Source organism: Bidens hawaiensis, unplaced genomic scaffold (assembly GCF_021521415.1).
Source record: "Bidens hawaiensis isolate Kalapana, Puna unplaced genomic scaffold, B.hawaiensis_p1.1 tig00032454_1, whole genome shotgun sequence".
NCBI classification, from domain to species: Eukaryota; Viridiplantae; Streptophyta; class Magnoliopsida; order Asterales; family Asteraceae; genus Bidens; species Bidens hawaiensis.
The window spans coordinates 99142-119634 of record NW_027495533.1 but is presented as its reverse complement, the minus strand read 5'-3'; the positions used below and the strand labels follow the sequence as shown (position 1 = coordinate 119634).

Genomic DNA, 20493 nt, shown 5'->3' with positions numbered 1-20493 from the left:
TAGACTTGTCCTTGAACGCGGTTGTCTTCTCTTTTTTTCGGGGCCACATTGCTTTTTCCCCTAGGTCCTTCATGGCACAGATCAAGCCATGAGTGTCCACAGAGAAACAATAGTCAGAGATGCAAGGATACTCTTCATCGTCATCTCCTTCTTCGACTGCTCGTACGTTTTGATTGTTGAACTTGGTGTACGACTTCGAATTGTTGTTCCTGTATGAGGATCCTTTATTCTTGTCGGGGAATTCTTGTTTCGTTTATCCCCCAAGACGATCCTGGATCCTTTTATCGTCTTCTAATCGGATGAATCTTAATGCCCTGTTCCTGACTTCATCTAAGGTCCTGCACGGAGTCATCACAAGATCGTCATAAAATGGGGAACCCCTTTGAAGTCCCATCTTGAATGCTTCAACAGCCGTAGCCATATCAAGATTAGGTATTTCTAGGGCCTCCCTGCCAAACCTTGTAACAAAATCCCTTAAGGATTCATCATAAGGTTGGACAACTCTATATAAATCACTAGTTAACTTCTCAAATTTCCTACTACAAGAAAACTGGCTGTTGAACAAGTTAACTAAATGTGAAAAAGATGTAACAAAATAAGGAGGAAGACTTAGCAGCCATTTACGTGCAGATCCTGTTAGTGTGGATCCGAAACCCTTGCATAGACAAGCTTCCTTGAGTCTTTCAGGAATTGGATTGATCTCCATCATTTCCCTATACTGAGCCACGTGTTCTTCCGGATCAGTGGTCCCATCATACACCTTCATGTTGGGGGGTTTGAAAGCGTTTCGGGATCTCCGCATCGCATATCGGTGGAGCAAATTTGGACAGCTTGTGGCTCCCATACGGTATTTCAGGAATTGGACGGACCACTCCTGGCACGCTGGATATCATATCCTTAAGCTTCTGAAGTTCCTTAGCCATAGCCTGATTGATAGCTGTATCCTGCATAGAGCCAAGGTTAGCGTCTGAGGATATGTGATTATAAGTGTTACCTCTTGGTTGGTTGAACGTTGGCATCCTAGAAGTGTAGTTAAGTTGAGAGGCATCTGCTACAGTAGCAGGTCCACCAGAGGCAATGGTCTGCATGGGGATTATATCTCCTTCATGGACCTCAGAGGATCGCTGATGTTGAATTCTTGAGGATCCTTGATTCTGCCAGAAGGATCCTTGAGGTTGAGAGCTGAAGGATCCTTGAGGATACAACCCGGTGGATCCTAGTTGAAGGATGGATGATGGTTGAAGGATGGATGATCCTTGTAGAAGGAACGAGGATCCTTGAGTTTGTTGACCCATGGACCCTTGTTGAAGGATATATGATCCTGGCTGAACGAACGAGGATCCTTGAGTTTGTTGACCCACGGACCCTTGTTGAAGGATAGATGATCCTGGTTGAAAGAACGAGGATCCTTGAGTTTGTTGACCCACGGACCCTGGTTGAAGGATGGATGATCCTGGCTGAAAAAACGAGGATCCTTAAGTTTGTTGACTCATGGACCCTGGTTGAAGGATGGATGATCCTTGCTGAAGGATCGAGGATCCTTGAGTATGTTGAACCACGGATCCTGGAGTAGTGAAATCCAGCACCCTAGGCATCAGGGGAGTCTGATCCTCCGCTGGCCTCTTTCTTTTCTTGAGATCTTCAATTTCACGTAGGATCCTCTGGTTGGTTTTGTTCTGCTAATCCATGTATTCCTTAACTTGTGAAAACATAGCAGAAACATCATTGTTAGATTTGACCACCGAAGTGGCAGCAGTGGTTTCTGAACTCTGGAAGACTGGAATTTGTGTCTTGTTTCCAGCCGTGGTGGTCCTTAGTGCTCCCGTAATTGGAAGAGGCATCGGCGGCAAAGATCTTGATGAGAGAGAAACCGAAGACGACATTGTTGATGAAGCAGAGGTGGATTGAGAGGCCATTGTGAGTGTTCAGGGTATGGAAATATGAAGCTTGATGAGAATAATATGGATTATAGCACCAATTGCCCCACGGTGGGCGCCAAATTGTTTTCGACAAAAATCACTCAAGGATAATGTACCCAAATTCGTAAATGTGAGGTAAGGTGCTAACTCGATAATATTGAATACGTAATCGTAATCTGAATGAACACAATGATTTGATCACGAGGGAAAAAACCCTTAACCAAGATAGTTTTACTTCGGTCAAAACTTTACAAGGTAATCTCTCGGTCGAATTTCTTCAACTAAGGATTAACTAAATAATCGATGGTTGAATCTTTTCGGTCAAGGATCAACAAGGTAACCTTTAGTCGATAAGTATGTGATTATCGTGATCTCCGGCACAAAAAAACCCCCGGACGGTAAAAACTATCACCGTCGATTATATTGATAATAAAAGGTGGTTACAAGGATTGTGGGGTTGATGATCAACAAATACTAGGTGTGTGAGTACAAGATGTCTTAGCAGCTAGAATACGTGTGAATATGTGTGTTCTAATGTTGATCACAACCCCTATTTATACAAAAACATAATAACTCAATGGAGTTATTAATATTAAAGACTATTAACTAATAATCCCTAAAAATCCGCCATTGCCTTCAATAGAATCGTAACTGCCACTTTGACCACGTGCTCCATCACTCAGGCAGCGAAAAAGAGGGTAGACCAGGTCTTCTAGCCGTTAATGTTGATAAATATCAACATTCATATGAGAAACAACCGTTATCAGCATCAAATACCGAGGCTCCAGGATCCTGACATAGCTCTGGAACTCTTTAGAAGGATAATTGATTCAAACACGTCAATATCTCATTGACTGCAAGTTAGTACATAGACTGAGTCTTCTAATCGTTACACCTGCTAAATATAAGACTACACATGAGAACAACCGTTAATAAATAATAAGTACTGTAGATACAGGATCCTGACGGGATCTGGAACACACGCTAAGGATAACTGATCCAAAACATATGCCAGGATAACATATCCACAGTGTCAAATTTCTATGCACTAACAAAAATGACAGCTGTGATCTTATCACAACCGCCATTTTGGGGGCAATTGTTAGTGCACAGAAATTTGACACTGTGGATATGTTATCCTGGCATATTTTTGGATCTATTATCCTTAGCGTGTGTTCCAGATCCCGTCAGGATCAAGGATCCACAGTACTTATTATTTATTAACGGTTGTTCTCATGTGTAGTCTTATATTTAGCAGGTATAACGGTTAGAAGACTTAGTCTATCCACTAACTTGCAGTCAAGAAGATATTGACATGTCTGGATCAATTATCCTTCTGAAGAGTTCCAGAGCTATGTCAGGATCATGTATCCTCGGTATTTGGTGTTATTAATGGTTGTTTCTTATATGAAGGCTGATATTTATCAAGTACAACAGCTCCAAGACTTATTCAACCGGATATCTCGCTATTTGACTTGTCAAATACGTGGTCAAAGCGGTTGTTACGTTATATTGAAGGCAAGGGCGAAGTTTTAGGGATTATCAATTAATAGCCTTTATTATCAATAACTCCATTGAGTTATTATCTATTATATATAATTGAGATTGTGATCAGTTATATGACACATGGTATTTACACACTAGAGCAGAACTTATAATTCTCTCTACACACTAGCATTTCGTTGTAATATCGATCACAATCTCCAAACACTTGTAACCACCTTTTATTATCAATATAATCGACGGTGATAGTTTTCACCGTTCGAGGGTTTTTTGTGCCGGAGATCACGATAATCACATACTTATCGACCAAAGGTTACCTTGTTGATCCTTGACCGAAAAGATTCAACCATCGATTATTTAGTTAATCCTTAGTTGAGGAAATTCGATCGAGAGATTACCTTGATAAATTTGACCGAAGTAAGACTATCTTGGTTAAGGGTTTTTTCCCTCGTGATCAAATCACTGTGTTCATCCCGATTACGATTACGTATTCAATATTATCGAGTTAGCACCTTACCTCACATTTACGAATTTGGATACTTGATCCTTAACAGATTTTTATCCAAAACAGACCATTATATCCAACTTGTCAAATCTCATATGTTTTTGTAGGAAGTTTGAATTCAAAGGCAAAATGACAGCTGTGATCTTATCACAACCGCCATTTTGGGGGCAATTGTTAGTGCACAGAAATTTGACACCGTAGATATGTTTTCCTGGCATATGTTTTGGATCAGTTATCCTTAGCGTGTGTTCCAAATCCCGTCAGGATCAAGGATCCACAGTACTTATTATTTACTAACGGTTGTTCTCATGTGTAATCTTATATTTAGCAGGTGTAACGATTAGAAGACTCAGTCTATGTACTAACTTGCAGTCAAGAAGATATTGACGTGTTTGAATCAATTATCCATCTGAAGAGTTCTAGAGCTATGTCAGGATCCTGGATCCTTGGTATTTGATGCTATTAAAAATTATTTCTTATATGAAGGCTGATATTTATCAAGTGTAACGGCTCCAAGACCTGGTCCCCCCCTAATTCGCAGCCTGAGTGATGGAGCACGTGGTCAAAGTGGCTGTTACAAGTATATTCAAGATAAAGGCGGTTTTTTAGAAAAATTAGTTAATAGCCTTTATTATTAATAACTCCATTGAGTTATTATCAATTATATATAATTGAGATTATGATCAGTTATAGGACACATTGTATACACACACACCTGAGTATTCTCTCTATCACAGCTCACACACTTAGAATTATTGTATCACTGATCATAATCTTCACAATTGTAACACCCTTTTTTGATTAATAAAGTGGTGATAGACGATTTGTCATCACCTGTTGGTGCAAGATGTCAGTAGTTCAGTGTCAAGTGTCTGTAATCGTGTTAGTTAGATTTATGTTTTTTATGTAAGCGAAGTTGCTAACAAGTTCGCTGATATGGGCGAACTTGTTAGACAAGCGAAGTTAGGGACAACTTCGCCTGAACATGCCAGGCGAAGTTGTCGTGTCTATATAAGCTGTTTAGGCTAATGATTTCAGTTAATAATTCAGAGAACGAGTTAGAGAGAGTCTGTATTTGGTGATCTTTGTGTCACGTGTTTACGGTTGCAATATAACGTGTTTGTGTTTATTGTAACGTGTTTAATCGTTTTGTCTTCTACGCTCGTAACGTCTTACGTAGGGATTCCGCACCTACGTAGAACGCGATATCTCGTGTAGATCCGGCTGGGAACCTACAATTGGTATCAGAGCTTTTGCTCGATTGTGTGGTTCGGGATTATCACGCGGGTGTAGAAATCGTTCCGTTCGACTATTCGCGGGACGAGTTTTCTGAGTTTTTGTGTTATACTCACCTCCTACAATCATAAACAACCCATAACACCTTCACAAACCTCGTAAAATCCAGAAATCTAACCTGCATATTCATCGTGTTCATCAGGCGAAGTTGCCGTCACTGTTCGTAGGGTTTCAGCGAAGATATAAGGTTAAGCGAAGTTATCCACAACTTCGCCTACCTTCTCAAGTTCGCCTTTACCAGCGAAGTTACCCACAACTTCGCCTACTTCACAAGTTCGCTTACCTTAAGCGAAGTTATCTACAACTTCGCCAAACAGGCGAATTTAAAAAGAAAGCGAAGTTCAGAATCAGCGAAGTTCAGACTTAAGCGAAGTTATCCACAACTTCGCCTACAGTACTGTTAAAAATAAAATTTTTATTTTTCGGGTTTCTGTGTGTTTCGTGAAAGATGTCTTCAATCAACATTACGGAACTAGTTAAGATGGAAGTGGAAGCGGGTTCGGCTACAAAGGCACCAAAGATGCTTAAGAAAACCGATTATGTAGCGTGGAAAGATCGTTTTGAACAATATGTCAAGTACCAAGATGCTAAGATGTGGGTATGCATACAAGATGGTTACATTCCACCTACTGCTGAGTATGAGGGTCGTGATCAGATAAAAAAAATACAAAGAGATGGAAGAAGAAGAGAATAAAATGTATGAGGCTGAAAGCAAAGCTCATGCTGCGATTACTATGGCTCTTCCACAAGAGATTCTACACACCTTCAGAAAGTATAAGAATGCTAGAGAGCTTTGGGAAGCTCTTGAAAACCGTTTTGAGGGTAATGTGGGAATTCGTGCTTCAAAGATTAAACTACTTAAAACCCAATTCTCGGTCTTCAAGTACTTGAAGAATGAATCACTTGATGATATCATCACTAGATATTATCATCTGATAACCGAACTCAACAATTATTCAATTGCTTACAAAGAAGATGAAATTGTTGAAAAGCTTCTTGATGCTCTCCCACCGAAATGGGAGATGTACACTGTGTTGATGAGAGAAGACAAAGACTTTGCTGACTATGACCTGGAAACATCAGTTAACAAGCTACGAACTTTTGAACTAAACATGGTTCGAAAAGAGACACCTACTGATCAGGTTCAAGATCCAGGAATGTATGGTGCAAAGGTTAATACAAGTTCAAGTTCGAAGTCTGATTCGTCTGCTTACTACTCAAAGGGAGAGTCGGGCGCTAACTCAACACATGAAGGTCATGTATCTCTCAACATGAATGGTGATGTATGCTTTGTAGCTGGTGGATCTAATGCTTCTAGCCCTCAAGCAACCAAGAGTAGTTTTTCCCCAGGTGTTTCAAACAACAACTACTCGAAGATGCCCATGAGTGTTAAATCTGCTGAACAGCAGTTTGCTCTCTACGCATCTTTCATTGCTTCGTATGAAAATTACATCAAGGGTAAAATTGTTGATCCAGCAACTTTGGATGAAGATTATGATCAGATCGATGCTGATGATCTGGAAGAGATGGATCTGCAGTGGCAGATGGCGATGATTGTGAGAAGGGTTAAGCGGTTTATGAAGAAGACTGGTAGGAAGTTTGTTGGTGAGAGACCAGGGTTTGACAAATCGAAGGTTAGGTGTTACAACTGCCAACAGAATGGCCATTTTGCAAAGGAGTACACAAATGAACGTGTAGAGCGCACTCAAAACAGGTCTACACAACAGAGTGGGGGTGTCAATGATAATAGAGCCATGATATCCAGACAAAATGGAGAGTACAACTGGAATCTGCATGCTGAAGAAGTGTTCGAACAGGCCAATTTGGCAAACATCGAGACTGCAGATAGTAAGAAAGTGACTGGCGAAAATGAAGCTTACATGGCAGAAGCTCAAAATGAAGCTAACATGGCAGATGTGAAAGACCAGCTCTCCGAGGTAAGTACCAAAATTCATTGTACTAAATGTGAAAATCTGTCTGAACAACTGAAAACTATAACTGATCAGTTTGTTAGTTTGGATGCTGAATTTAAAACGTTAAAAGAAGATCATCATTTCACTAAAGCTAGAGAAAACAGTTATAAAGTAAAAATAAAAGCTAGTGAAAAAGATATTAGAAGTCTGAAAGCAAAATTAGCTGAAAAAATACAAGTTATTGATCTTAGCTATGAAGTCTTAGAAGAGAAAACCAAACTAATAGCTGAAAGGGATAAACAGATAGCTGATCACCAGGTGAAAGTGGTGGAACTGAACAGGAAACTTGAGAAATTTAGAAATTCCTCCGCTATACTTGATCACCTCGTTAGTGATCAAGGTTCCCCAGTTAAAAGGGGAGGAATTGGTTATCATGAAGTTCCACCACCTTACAATCATAATTACACTTATGATCCTAGTAATCAGAAATCTGTCGATGTTGATTTTGGTCAGACAGTTCCGGTTAAGGTTACTATTAAAGAACCAGAAGTTAGTAAAGGCGAAACAAGTAAGCCTGTTTCGAGTGTGAAAATTTCTGTGTCTAGTCCTGTCTCATCTAACTCAGACAAGTCTTCCGAGTCGAGTGAGACAAAACAAGAGGCAGTGTTACCAAAAAGTGGGGAGAAACATAAAACAACTGAAAAGAAATCTCCACTAAACCCGTATGTCCCACCTTATGTGAGACAAACGGGCAGTAATACAGCCTCAACATCTAAAACAACTATGGAAAAGAAAGTTGAACACAGGAGTTGTTTCAGATGTAATCAATTAGGACACCTAATTGTTGATTGCCCTCTGAAGCATAAATTCAGAGGTGTGAGGCCTTCAAAATCTGAGAAAAGAAACAGTAATCAATATAATGGAAGAAATGAAAACCCATCAAAATTTAGAAATTGGTCTAATTCAGGTTTTCAAAGAAATAGATCTCAGTTTTTCACTGCTAACAACCAAACCATAAGTAATAATTCATTTAATTCACGACGGTTTGGATGGCCTCATAGTCAATCTCTAAGAAGGTATCCGCTCAGGACTTACAGAAATTATTCTGATGCTAACTTTGGACAGCCAAGGTACGGGGTGTATCGACCCAAGACCAAGAGGTCTTGGGTCCCCAGATTTTAATCATCTGCTTTAATCGTGCAGGAACAGTTGAACAGGGCTGCAAACAATCAATGGGTTGTGGATAGCGGCTGTTCCCGGCACATGACGGGTAACAAGAATTTGTTACACGAATGGAAACCTGTTCAAGGAGGAAGAGTGAGTTTCGCTGGAGAGAGCGGTGGAAGGATCACAGGAATTGGGACTGTGACGAATGGAAAGATGACTTTAGAGAAAGTGAACTTTGTTGAAGAATTGAAGCACAATCTGCTGAGTGTTTCGCAGATCTGTGACAAGGATTACACCATGCATTTTACCAAGAATGAGGCGATTGTGTTGCATCCTGGTTTTAAGATACCCGAGGATTGGATTGTTATGAGGGCTCCAAGAGAGAAGAATACGTATATCATGGACATGAGGTCGACTGAAATGGCCACAGAAGAATCGTGTCTTTTGTCGAAAGCGACTGAATCGGAGTCCGAATTATGGCATAGGAGAATGGGGCATATTCATCTTCGGAAGATGAACTACATTGTCAAGAATGGGTTGGTGTTGGGTGTTCCCTTGAAGAATTTCAACTTCGAAGACCAATGCTTATCATGCAAGAAGGGAAAGCAACACAAGAAATCCCATCACACCAAGAAGATTAATTCTATAGTCAGTTCCCTAAAACTACTTCACATGGATCTCTTCGGTCCAGTGAATGTAAAAAGTCTAGGAGGAACATCTTACTGCTTGGTGATCACTGATGATTTCTCTCGATATTCCTGGGTATATTTCCTGAAGTCAAAGGATGAAACTGTTCAGATGGTAAAGAATTTGATTACCAAGGTTGAGAATATCATGGGAAAAAGGGTTAAGTACATCAGAAGTGACAATGGGACTGAGTTCAAGAACTATGAGATGGAGATCTTCTGCTTACAGAAGGGGATTGAACACCAGTACAGCGCTCCGTATACACCGCAACAAAATGGAGTGGCTGAGAGGAAGAACAAAACTTTAATTGAAGGAGCCAGAACCATGCTGGCTGATTCGAAACTTCCCGTGGTGTTCTGGGCTGAAGCAGTTGCAACAGCCTGTTATATCCTTAATAGAGTGTTAACTGTTAAAAGATTAAATAAAACCTGTTATGAACTTATGCATGGGAGAAAGCCCAACTTGAGTGGTCTTGAACCATTCGGGTCACCGTGTTCGATACTAAAGACCAATTCTAAATTTGGTGAAGTAGCCGACGAAGTAATCTTAGTCGGATACGTTGTTGGGACTCCCAACAGACGGGTCTTTAATACATCGACCAGCAAGGTTGAGGTGGTGTGTAACACTGATATCACAAGTTACAAATCACCAAAACCAAGCACGGGACCCGCCGCGGTTTTCGACTATGATAGACTTTTTAAATCTTTTAACATGCCTTATTTGGATTTTGCAGAAGTTGAGGAAAGAATTGCTACGAAGATGATATGCGATGAGGAAGACACTTTGGTGCAACGACCACAGTATGATGAATGTCAGCCTTCCTCGTCAAATGCTGTCAATACCCCTGCTGCCTCTACTGAAGAGGAATTCATCAATCCGTTTCACTCTCAACATCAATCACCCATTGATGAGCTATCTTCGAACTTGGAAGATAATCTGAATGTCAGTTCGGTTCCGACTACGAGAATTCACAAAAATCATCCTCTGGAAAATGTGATAGGTGATCTGTACGATGGTGTACAAACAAGACAAAGCTTGAATGAGCACACCTGTGTTTACACAAGCATTAAAGAATCAGGCATAATCAACGAATGCTTGTACACCTGCTTTATCAGCCAGATTGAACCAAAGAACTATCAAATGGCTCTCAAGGACAGCTTGTGGGTCGAAGCCATGCAAGATGAATTAGCCCAGTTTAAGAAGATGGAGGTATGGAACTTGGTTGCAAAACCAAGGAATGTGAATGCGATTGGCACAAAATGGGTCTTCAAATGCAAGAGAGATGAGAAAGGGATTATTATCAGGAACAAGGCGATGCTGGTTGTTAAAGGCTTTAATCAGCAAGAGGGGATTGATTACAATGAGGTGTTTGCTCCTGTGGCAAGATTGGAAGCCATTCGGCTGTTTTTGGCATTTGCTGCTCATAAGAAGATGAAGGTTTTTCAGTTAGATGTGAAGAGTGCGTTCCTAAATGGTAAAGTCGATGAGGTTGTGTACGTTGAGCAACCTCCGTGTTTTCCTGACCCTGACTTTCCCGATCACGTGTACAAGCTAAGTAAAGCACTGTATGGACTACATCAGGCACCTCGTGCCTGGTACTCAACGTTATCCGACTACTTGCTTGAGAATGAGTTTGAAAGAGGTAAGATTGATAGCACTTTGTTCTTCAAGAGAAAAGGGAGCGACTTTCTACTGGTGCAAGTCTACGTGGACGACATTATCTTGGCTGCATCAAAGGTCGCCATGTGTCAGGAGTTTGAGGCCGTCATGAAGAAGAGATTTGAGATGAGTGCTATGGGTGAACTAACTTTCTTTTTAGGACTGCAGGTTGATCAGAAGAAAGATGGTATGTTCATTCATCAGACGAAGTATGTCCATGATGTTCTCAAACGTTTCAAGATGGAGGACAGCACTCCATACGATACTCCAGTCTGCGTCAACCACAAATTGGGTGCTGAGTCAGACAACGATGCAGACGTGGACCCAACCCAATATCGGGCTATAATAGGTTCTTTAATGTACTTAACTGCTTCTAGGCCTGATATAATGTTTGCAGTTTGTCTTTGTGCTCGCTTTCAGGCAAACCCAAAGGAATCTCACTTGAAGGGTGCGAAGAGGATTCTACGGTATCTCAAAGACAAGCCTAAGCTGGGGTTGTGGTACACGAGAGGAGGAGACTTGGAGTTGGTCGCCTACACAGATTCTGATTATGGAGGGTGCAATCAGAGTCGGAAGTCAACAACAGGTGGATGTCAGTTTGTTGGTGGCAGATTAGTGTCATGGCAATGCAAGAAGCAGACCTCAGTCGCCATTTCAACCTGTGAAGCAGAATACATGGCAGCATCTAACTGCTGCTCCCAGGTTCTTTGGATTCAACAACAGTTGCGCGATTATGGTCTGAATTTTACTCTTACTCCTATTTTCATTGATAACACTGCTGCTATCTCAGTAACTAACAATCCCGTTAAGCACAGTAAAACTAAACACATTGACATACGTCATCATTTTATACGGGATTGTGCTGAGAAGAAACTGATTGAGCTCGAAAAGGTTGATACGCTAGATAATTTCGCTGACTTGTTTACGAAAGCGTTTGACAAAACTAGATTTCAAAACCTTGTTGAGCTGAATGGGATGATCAATCCCGAGTAACCATGCTTTATGTTTTTTTTTAAAAAAAAAAAAAAAAAAAACGTCACTATCGCTTAGAATTATGTCGGTTGCCTCAGTTTGAAGGACATATCTTCGGATATGTTTGGTCCTCATTTCTACTTGTTGAATATAAGGATAGCCATTAATCAGATGACTGAAAGTGACCGGGGCGGTTTATGATGTGTTTTTATTCTTTCGCTGAAAATTAATCGATCATACTTAGTTAGAAGGACACATACTAGTATGTGGTCGGTCCAGCTGATCCATTGGATCTTCGGGATAGCCGTTTACCTGAAAACTTCAATTTGATCGGGGCGATTGAAGTTAAAAATTTTTACGGGAGATGAAATTATTTTTCAAGTCTACTACTTCGTAAGATGTACCTTTGCTATGTTTAACAGAAAATTGATCCAACGTTGGAAAGTGATAGATATACTGATTCTGTGTTCTTAACTAGTGAAGTTATTAGGCCTAAAAGACTTTAGAACAGTCATTGTATGTCATGGTAGCTTTTATGGTGCGTAAAAGTAGAAGTGATACTAACTAAATCTACTCGATTTTATGTGGAAACTTCTTATGAGTTGTGCATGTCTCCGTATATATCTTTCCGAATGATAGGCAGAAAAGCGATTACCCAGTCATACACGAGCCCCTGAGTGTTCTGATTCCCGTGAAGATAGCGTGTCAAGAAACTGCAGTGATCCAGATTCGGGACTTGCAGTAGTTTATCTGAAGTTGTGTAAATACTTAAAAAAAAAAAGAAGAAAAAAAAAATTGAGACATTCTAGAGTTCATAATATTTATACTTCTCAATCAAGGTGTAAGAAAGAGAACGGGAAGCAAAATCTAAAGATCGAAGAGTACTTACTATTTAATCAGACACTACGGGTCGAGGTCAACTCGGGGTGACTTGGGGAAAGCCAAATACGCTTTGAGAATAGATATGAGGTATCATAATCTCTGAGTTGTTGCCCATTTAAAATTTTGAGCTTAATTGAACCTAACCCGTATCACAGAAACGATGAAAACCATTCTAGGTTATTTACCTGCTTACAACCTGTTTCTTTATGTCATAATACAGCTAAACACGGATCTGTGTGACTGTCACGTAGTTAGTATGATTCCTGTTCGAATCTTTTCTAAAACATGGTAGTCCCTATCAAGACTGAAATTTGATCCCGTGTATTTTATTTTTAAAATTTTTCTGCTTATGTAGTTGTTTGATTTTATACCTGGTTACTTGGTCTTAATCGTATCATTTAATTCTTTAAAGGTTGTTTTAAAACTTAATTGCAAATTGTTCAAATAATAGGGGTTTGTTTTGAAAATTTTCATATATAGGCGAACTTATCCATAACTTCGCCTGCAATAGGCGAAGTTATCCATAACTTCGCCTGTCAAATTTTGACCCTATATAAAGAAGTTTTAAGGTCAGACATGTTCATTATTTCAAAACCAGCGAACTTATCCTCCGAAACCTAAGCGAACTTATCGTATTATCGATCTCAATCATCTGTGTTCATTCTTTCTCGATTTCATTGTCGATTAAAGGTCTGTAGGGTTTATAGTTTCATATAATCATTGTTTTTGAGGTTAATCATCGGTCGTTTCGACTCGATTATCGACCTGGTCTTTCGAACCTTAACACCCGATTTTCAAACTTACTTTCACGTGATAGTAAACATATTAATCGTCCAAATCGACTCAAAAACTTGTGTTAACTGGCCGAAATCTTCAAAATTGTCCAAATCGATTCGATTGAACAGCCTTAACTGTTGCCGTTTCATATTCGGCGAAGTTATAGTTTAGGCGAAGTTATCCTAACTTCGCCTGAGGTTTAACTTCGCCTGATAATAGTTTTTGAAACAGTTTATGAGGCGATGTTGTGGTTAGGCGAAGTTCTCATTAACTTCGCCTGGACCTTTTAACTTGACAGTTAACAGACGAAGTTCATGTTGAAGCGAAGTTGTTTCCCAACTTCGCCCCACCTTTAACTTCGCCTGTACAGAATAGATCACAACTTCGCTCATGGTAACAGGCGAACTTGTGATTTGCTTTGACGTTTATATAACTTAGCCTATTTATTGCAGATATGGCTGCTGTAGCTGGAGCAGGTGGTGCAGGCGGTGATGACGGAGGTGATAACCAAAGACAGTTCTTTCCAGGTCACAACATGTATATAACATTAGACCCGGAGGCGAGCGGAGTTGATGATTTCCGCGAAATCATCACGTTTCTGTTACGCTCGCGTATATTCCACGCGATCACTACAACACTGCCGATATCCTTGCCCAACATTGAGGATTTTTGGCAGACCGTGGAATATGACTGTAGAGTCGAGCCCCCGGTGATGCGCGCAACAGTCAACAATCAGATTGTTCAGTTCTCTTCTGAACAAATTCGGGCGGCTTTACGGTTTGGAAATGAGACAAGGGATGACCCGACAGAATTTGTGGTTCCTTTCCGTGATGGAGCGTTTTTGAGGATGGGATACTCTGGTCCCTTGGAGGATACGCAGAGAAGGAAAGGGTTTTTGCTTGACCAGTGGCGCTTTCTCATGCATGTCATGATAGTATGCATGTCAGGGAGAAAGGCTGGAACTGATGGCATGGGCGCGACCATGCAGTCGGCGATGACTGCTCTGACTTACAACAAGCGATACAGCTTTAGTCAGATGGTCTTCTATGAGATTGATCGTCAGAGAAGGGCGATGGCGCGTGAGAGATTCATCATGTATCCAAGATTCCTACAAATGATCTTGAATCATGTTGCTCCAACGCTACCTCAGCGCCGTCCGATCATATACGTTGAAAGTGTGAATAAACGGATCTTCGCCCAATGTAGATCTTCGAGTGCGAGGAGCAAACCTGAGCTCCGTCCTCGCCAGACTCCACTGTTTGGGTACTTAATCAACCCAGGGTATGTGCCTGCTCGTGGGGACGAGTTTCGGGACCCGGCACCACAACAGGCAGGAGCACCTCAAGTTATACCTGCTGCACCTGTTGTGTCACCGGAGGAAAACGTGGACCTTGATGCTGAGTTTGGAGGTCAAGGCTACTTTGATAAGGAACGGGTGGACCCTGGAGAGTATGTGCAAGTCTCGGTTGAGAGGGTGTCGACTGTGAATGTTACTAGGACAGCTGCTACGGTGGTTGGTTCTGATGAGGCAAGAAGGATTATGGTAACTCGAGAAAGACTACATGGGAAGAGAAAGAGAACTGATGATGATAGCGAGTCAGATTACGAGGAAGAGGTACAACAGTTAATACGCAGATCAAGAAGGGAACGGACAGGTGCAGGATCGGGAGCCGGTGAGAGCTCGAGGGTGGTACGTTTCACCCCACCCGCACTATCCAGTATGACAATGGTTCCCTCAACATTACAGGTTACAAGGCCAAGCGCTACGAATGTTCCCATGATGGCTACCTCATCTACATTTGGCCTCCCACCCACTACTTTCCAACTATCGGCTCCTGAGATTGTCCCGTTGCCGCCCCCAACTCTTACTCCAACGGAGGTCGTGGCACGCTTTATTGAGTCGACTGTTGTGGCCACTGCAGGGTTATCGGTGACGATACCACCTGCGGTTACGTCTTTGCCTACTTCTGAGGTCCCGGTTACATCGGAAATCCCTCCTCAGTACACTCAAGATATATCACATCTGAGGTTTGATTTCGATGCAACCTTATCAGACTCAGAACGAATAGCAGCACTTGAACGGGTCGTGGCAGAACAATCAAGGATAAATCTTATCCAGACCCAGGCTATTCAACGCCTAGTTGCAGAGAATCAGATGCAGTCGTCCCTGCTGGTAGAACATGGCAAATTCATAGATGCTTTGAAGGAGTTCTTGGCATCTCAGGGGGAGACGAGCTGTAAAGGCGATGAGTTGAGGACGAAGAAGCGCAATGATAGAGACGATGATCCCAATGCATCAAAAGGTGCAGGTGGTGAGTTGCCAAGAATTGTACAAGCTCTTGGGACTTCCACAACTCAGGGGGAGTCGACAAGTGCAGCTGGTGGTGATAATGTGGTTGTGGAGGTTGAGGAGATGGATGATGACTTTATAGGTGATGATGATGTATTACCGGTGGATGAGATAGAGAAGATTGGTGCAGAGATAGTGATTGATAATGATATTGAAGAGGGAGAGATAGTAGAGGAGAATGTGGAGCATGAGATACCGCAAGTCGAGAACGCAGATAGGAGTCAAGAGATTGGGAATGATGAGACTGAATGGGAAGAGCAGCCTAGATGGAAAGAAGGCTATGCTCAGTGGTTCGTCAAAACGAAGAAACCAGCGGTCCCTACAATGTTTAAGAAGAGTTACAACATTAGAGGCTATGCTGAAGCGAGAAAGGGGATTATTTGCTGGATATATGATGAGCAGTTGAGGCTCTTTGTGATTAAGAGATATGATGGCGTTCAGTACTTCAAAAGATTGTTGAGATCATTGAATACATTGCCAGAATGTGAGGTGAAAGACTTAGCCAGATTGGGATTGATAAACCGAAGTGATGATAATATGGCTACAGTTATTGGGAAGATTGTTTGGAAGGAAAGTATAAAAGAGAAGAAGTTTGAGCTGTTAAAACCACAAAAGGGAAAACTTATCGAAGACAAAGATCGTGGATTGAGAGCAGATGGTAAACCTTGGATGATTATGAAGTATAAGCCGATCCGGTGCCTTAAAGAAGTGCCGATGAAACAGATGCCCAAGGATGTGCTCAAAGATCTAAAGTGGTGGTATGTTGATTGTGAAACAGCTGAAGCAGTGATGGAAGACGAAGATGAACAAGAGCTGCTAAGAGTTTATGATCCGATGCATCTAGTGAACTTGTCGCAAGCTGATCTGCAGGTGCTGAATGAGAAGAAAATCTTTTATATTCCTGCTTGGAAAGACGAAGCGAAGAAATATCAAAGAATTGTATCAGTTTGTGTACGCGAAGGAGTTCATGCTTGAAGATGAAGATGCAAGGTCGTTGAAGATTACAAGACACGTGTTTGAAGATAAAGAGTTGAAGCTACTGCCAAGGGGGAGTCTGTTGGTGCAAGATGTCAGTAGTTCAGTGTCAAGTGTCTGTAATCGTGTTAGTTAGATTTATGTTTTGTATGTAAGCGAAGTTGCTAACAAGTTCGCTGATATGGGCGAACTTGTTAGACAAGCGAAGTTAGGGACAACTTCGCCTGAACATGCCAAGCGAAGTTGTCGTGTCTATATAAGCTGTTTAGGCTAACGATTTCAGTTAATAATTCAGAGAACGAGTTAGAGAGAGTCTGTATTTGGTGATCTTTGTGTCACGTGTTTACGGTTGCAATATAACGTGTTTGTGTTTATTGTAACGTGTTTAATCGTTTTGTCTTCTACGCTCGTAACGTCTTACGTAGGGATTCCGCACCTACGTAGAACGCGATATCTCGTGTAGATCCGGCTGGGAACCTACATCACCCGGGGTTTTTGTGCCGGCGATCCGAACCAGATCAAGGGCTTTTCCCCGTAACAAATCCGTTTGTTTGTGTTTACAATCGATACATACTTGTTTTCATCGCCATAGCACCAATCCTCACTAAACGAATTTGGATACATTATCCTTAACAGATTTTTATCCAAAACAACAACCTTCTCATTCTTTCGGGGCCACCTTGTTTTTTCTCCCAGATCCTTCATGGCACAAATCAAGCCATGAGTAATCTACAGAGAAACAATAGTCGGATATGCAAGGGTAGTCTTCATCGTCATCTCCTTCTTCAACTGCCCGTACGTTCTGATTGTTGAACTTGGCATATGGCTTTGCATTGTTGTTCCTATTCCAGGATCCTTTATTCTTCTCAGGCGTTTCTTGTTTTGTTTGTCCCCCAAGACGATCCTGGATCTTTTTATCTTCTTCCAAGCGGATGTATCTTAATTCCCTGCTTCTGACTTCATCTAAATTCCTGCATGGAGTCATCACTAAATCATCATAAAAAGGGGAGCTCTTTTGAATTCCCATCTTGAATGCCTCAACAGCAGTAGTCATATCAAGGTTTGGGATTTCTAGAGCTTCATTTCTGAACCTCGTAACGAAATCCCTAAGGGATTCATCACCAGGCTGGATAACACGATATAAATCACTAGTTAACCTCTCAAATTTCCGAATACAGGAAAATTGAGTGTTAAATAAATTGACTAAATGAGAGAAAGATGTAACCGAGAAAGGTGGGAGACTTAGTAGCTATTTTAGTGCAGCTCCTGTTAGTTAAAGTTGAGCAAATGAACACGAACAAGAAACTCCTTTCGTTATTTCGTGTTTGTTCGGTTAAAGTTGAGCAAATGAACACGAACATGCTCCTCTCGTGTTCGTTTGGTTCATTTGTGAGCTTATCTGTCCTTCAAATAAACAACAGTGTTATGTATCTTTTGTAATAAAACATATATTTATTATTATTATTATTCAATTATACATATGCGGAACCAAATCATCCTATATATCTTCCACTCTGTCACCCTGTACATGAGAAATTAGTAATGCCAAATCTTGAGGTTTTATATCTTTTACTTTTTTTATCATGTTTATTATATAGCTTGAGTTGAACGATTATTTCAGTATGTGTTGGAACCCGGATAGATTATCAATCTAATAACAATCAACAGATCTCGGATCTGTGTCAAGCCGATTGATACATTAACTATAGATCTAGCTCATAATTAACTTCGATTCAGTGTTATATGTGTATCTATTATCAGTATGTATATAATAGTATTTGTATAATGTTAGGATGAAGATTGAGAGAGAATCTGGACAGCGTTTCGTTAATTAACTTCTCAAAACTTAAATTAAACGTGTACAGTGTTCACTATATATAGAAGATAGGTCTGGTTCGCTAACATCCCCTAGCGAACCAGACGCTACTTCGTTACATACATTAATAAGACGAAACACCCCCTGATTCGTTAACATCCCCTAACGAATCAGGAGGGAATAAGCTTAAGTCTTAGTTCGCTAACATCACCTAGCGAACTAGACCTTATACATAACGAACTAAACAATAATTAAACTAATTATTACATTAAATATAAAACAAAACCGTTAACGATAATTACAAAGACTCAAGACGCAAAACCGTGCACTAACAGTATGCTATAAACTTATGCATGTAAATGTAATGGACAAGATGTTACATGAACTTTTGCAAAGTGGCGATATTGCGCAAAATTACATGCAAGGCTCCAGAAAAATGAAAATTGATAATAGGATCAATCTTGATAATAAAGTGCAAGAACACAAAATGGAACTTTCAAAAGTTTTACAAAGCCACTCAAAAAGATCTAAAAAACACATGTCGATGAAACAACACAAGAAAATCGGATCATTAGATTTGCCTCAAGATAATCATAAGTAATATCAGAATGGCAGTTATATTTCACCTCCTTTTGTTGTTTTAGGTCTTCTAAAACATTTTTGTTTGTCTTTTGCTACAGGTTTGAATTGTTTCAACCGATGCATGATATGTGGAAAGATTACATGACCCAACTTTTAAAAAGTGTCGGGTAAGAATTCTGTTTTCGGTTTTATTAAGATTTTAGAGTTTATTTCAAGAAAGTTTGAATCTTTTTGCAATTATGATGAATCTTCAGGAAAAGTCAAATGCTTCAATGTATTCTTGGTGCAGATCTTCATGGTGCACATATTCTAGGTTAAATTTATAGTATTTAATCTCTATTTACGGGATATCCATTTACTTTTCTTTATGTTACATTAATATGTGATTTGTTATCTTTGAATATTGCAATTGTGGATTGCAAAATGGCTGTCTTTAAGGGTGTGAGCGGAATCATGATCCGTGAAACCGCTGAGACGTTTGGGATAATCACAAAAGATAATAAGTTTAAAGGTAACAATCATTTGTTTTATAATATTTACTTATTGGCTCAACTAAAAACCATTGGTAGACTAATGTTTTTATACATATGTTTAGTTGTGTTGAAGAAGATTTCTGTGTTTATGCTGCAAGTTGATTGTTGGAAGATTACACTGTATGGAGATAAGTTGACCTCCAGAAAAGTTGGTCAATGATTTGACTAATCGAAATCAACTTAAAATTTTGACTAGGAGAGAAAGAGACGTAGGACATGGTTTGTTATTTATTTCATGTTTACCAAGCTTTCCTTTTCGTAAAATCTTAACATTATGGTAATTGTTTAAAACATGCATGGTTGGTTAGTTACATTCTTGTATATTCTGTAATAATAATATTAAAGCTTTTGTCAAAGTCAATTTCGCTTGTCAAGCAAAAAACTTCGGATTCCAAATCCGCACCGCTAATTCTTCCATCAAATTCTTTTAATGTCATAGCGGTTTTGAATAGACTGGTCATCCCATAACTAAAACAAGAGACATACATCACGTAAATTATTAACAAAGAACACGTGGTCGGATTTGATCCCTACACAAGTAATCAGACACTAAACAAACTTCCCGCTACTGAACATTAGGTACATTTACATGTCTAAAAGCAATAAACAATGTACATACCTCGTGCAGCAATTTGTTTGCCATGTGAAAGAGTATTTGCCTACAAATACCAACAACACCATCATTACAAAACGTATGATTAACACGATCATCTTTACTATTCAACTAGTTAATCATGTTTGTGCATCACATTGCCAAAGGTGAAGCTTAAAATACGAATAAAGCCAAAACTAGATATAAAACAATGTAAATAAAACATGGTATCCCCCTTCCAGTTATTACATGCCCGTCATAATATATCTTTTGTTTGACATTACTTCATCATGAAGTAGTGTTTATGAAAACTTGATTGTGAATGAATGTTTGTAAAATACGATCAAGGTTAAAGGTCATAGCCT

General features: G+C 40.1%; 1 protein-coding gene across 1 annotated transcript; it reads left to right on the top strand.

Moving 5' to 3' along the window:
- The first annotated feature begins 18770 nt into the window (after nt 1-18770).
- On the top strand, nt 18771-19811 carry LOC143583547 (ribonuclease MRP protein subunit POP4-like). Its single transcript, XM_077065829.1, has 5 exons — nt 18771-19018; nt 19102-19170; nt 19258-19316; nt 19413-19514; nt 19599-19811. Exons 1-5 carry the CDS (start codon nt 18771-18773, stop codon nt 19694-19696), a joined length of 576 nt encoding a protein of 191 aa, XP_076921944.1. The 3' UTR covers nt 19697-19811.
- The last annotated feature ends 682 nt before the right edge of the window (nt 19812-20493 follow it).

What these genes read in the sequence shown, in the direction of transcription:
- LOC143583547 (XM_077065829.1), top strand. Translation starts at nt 18,771, where the DNA reads ATGCATGTAAATGTAATGGACAAGATGTTACATGAACTTTTGCAAAGT. An exon ending in CAACTTTTAAAAAGTGTCGG is followed by an intron (nt 19,171 to 19,257) that starts GTAAGAATTCTG and finishes ATGAATCTTCAG; the next exon opens with GAAAAGTCAAATGCTTCAAT. An exon ending in TCATGGTGCACATATTCTAG is followed by an intron (nt 19,317 to 19,412) that starts GTTAAATTTATA and finishes TGAATATTGCAA; the next exon opens with TTGTGGATTGCAAAATGGCT.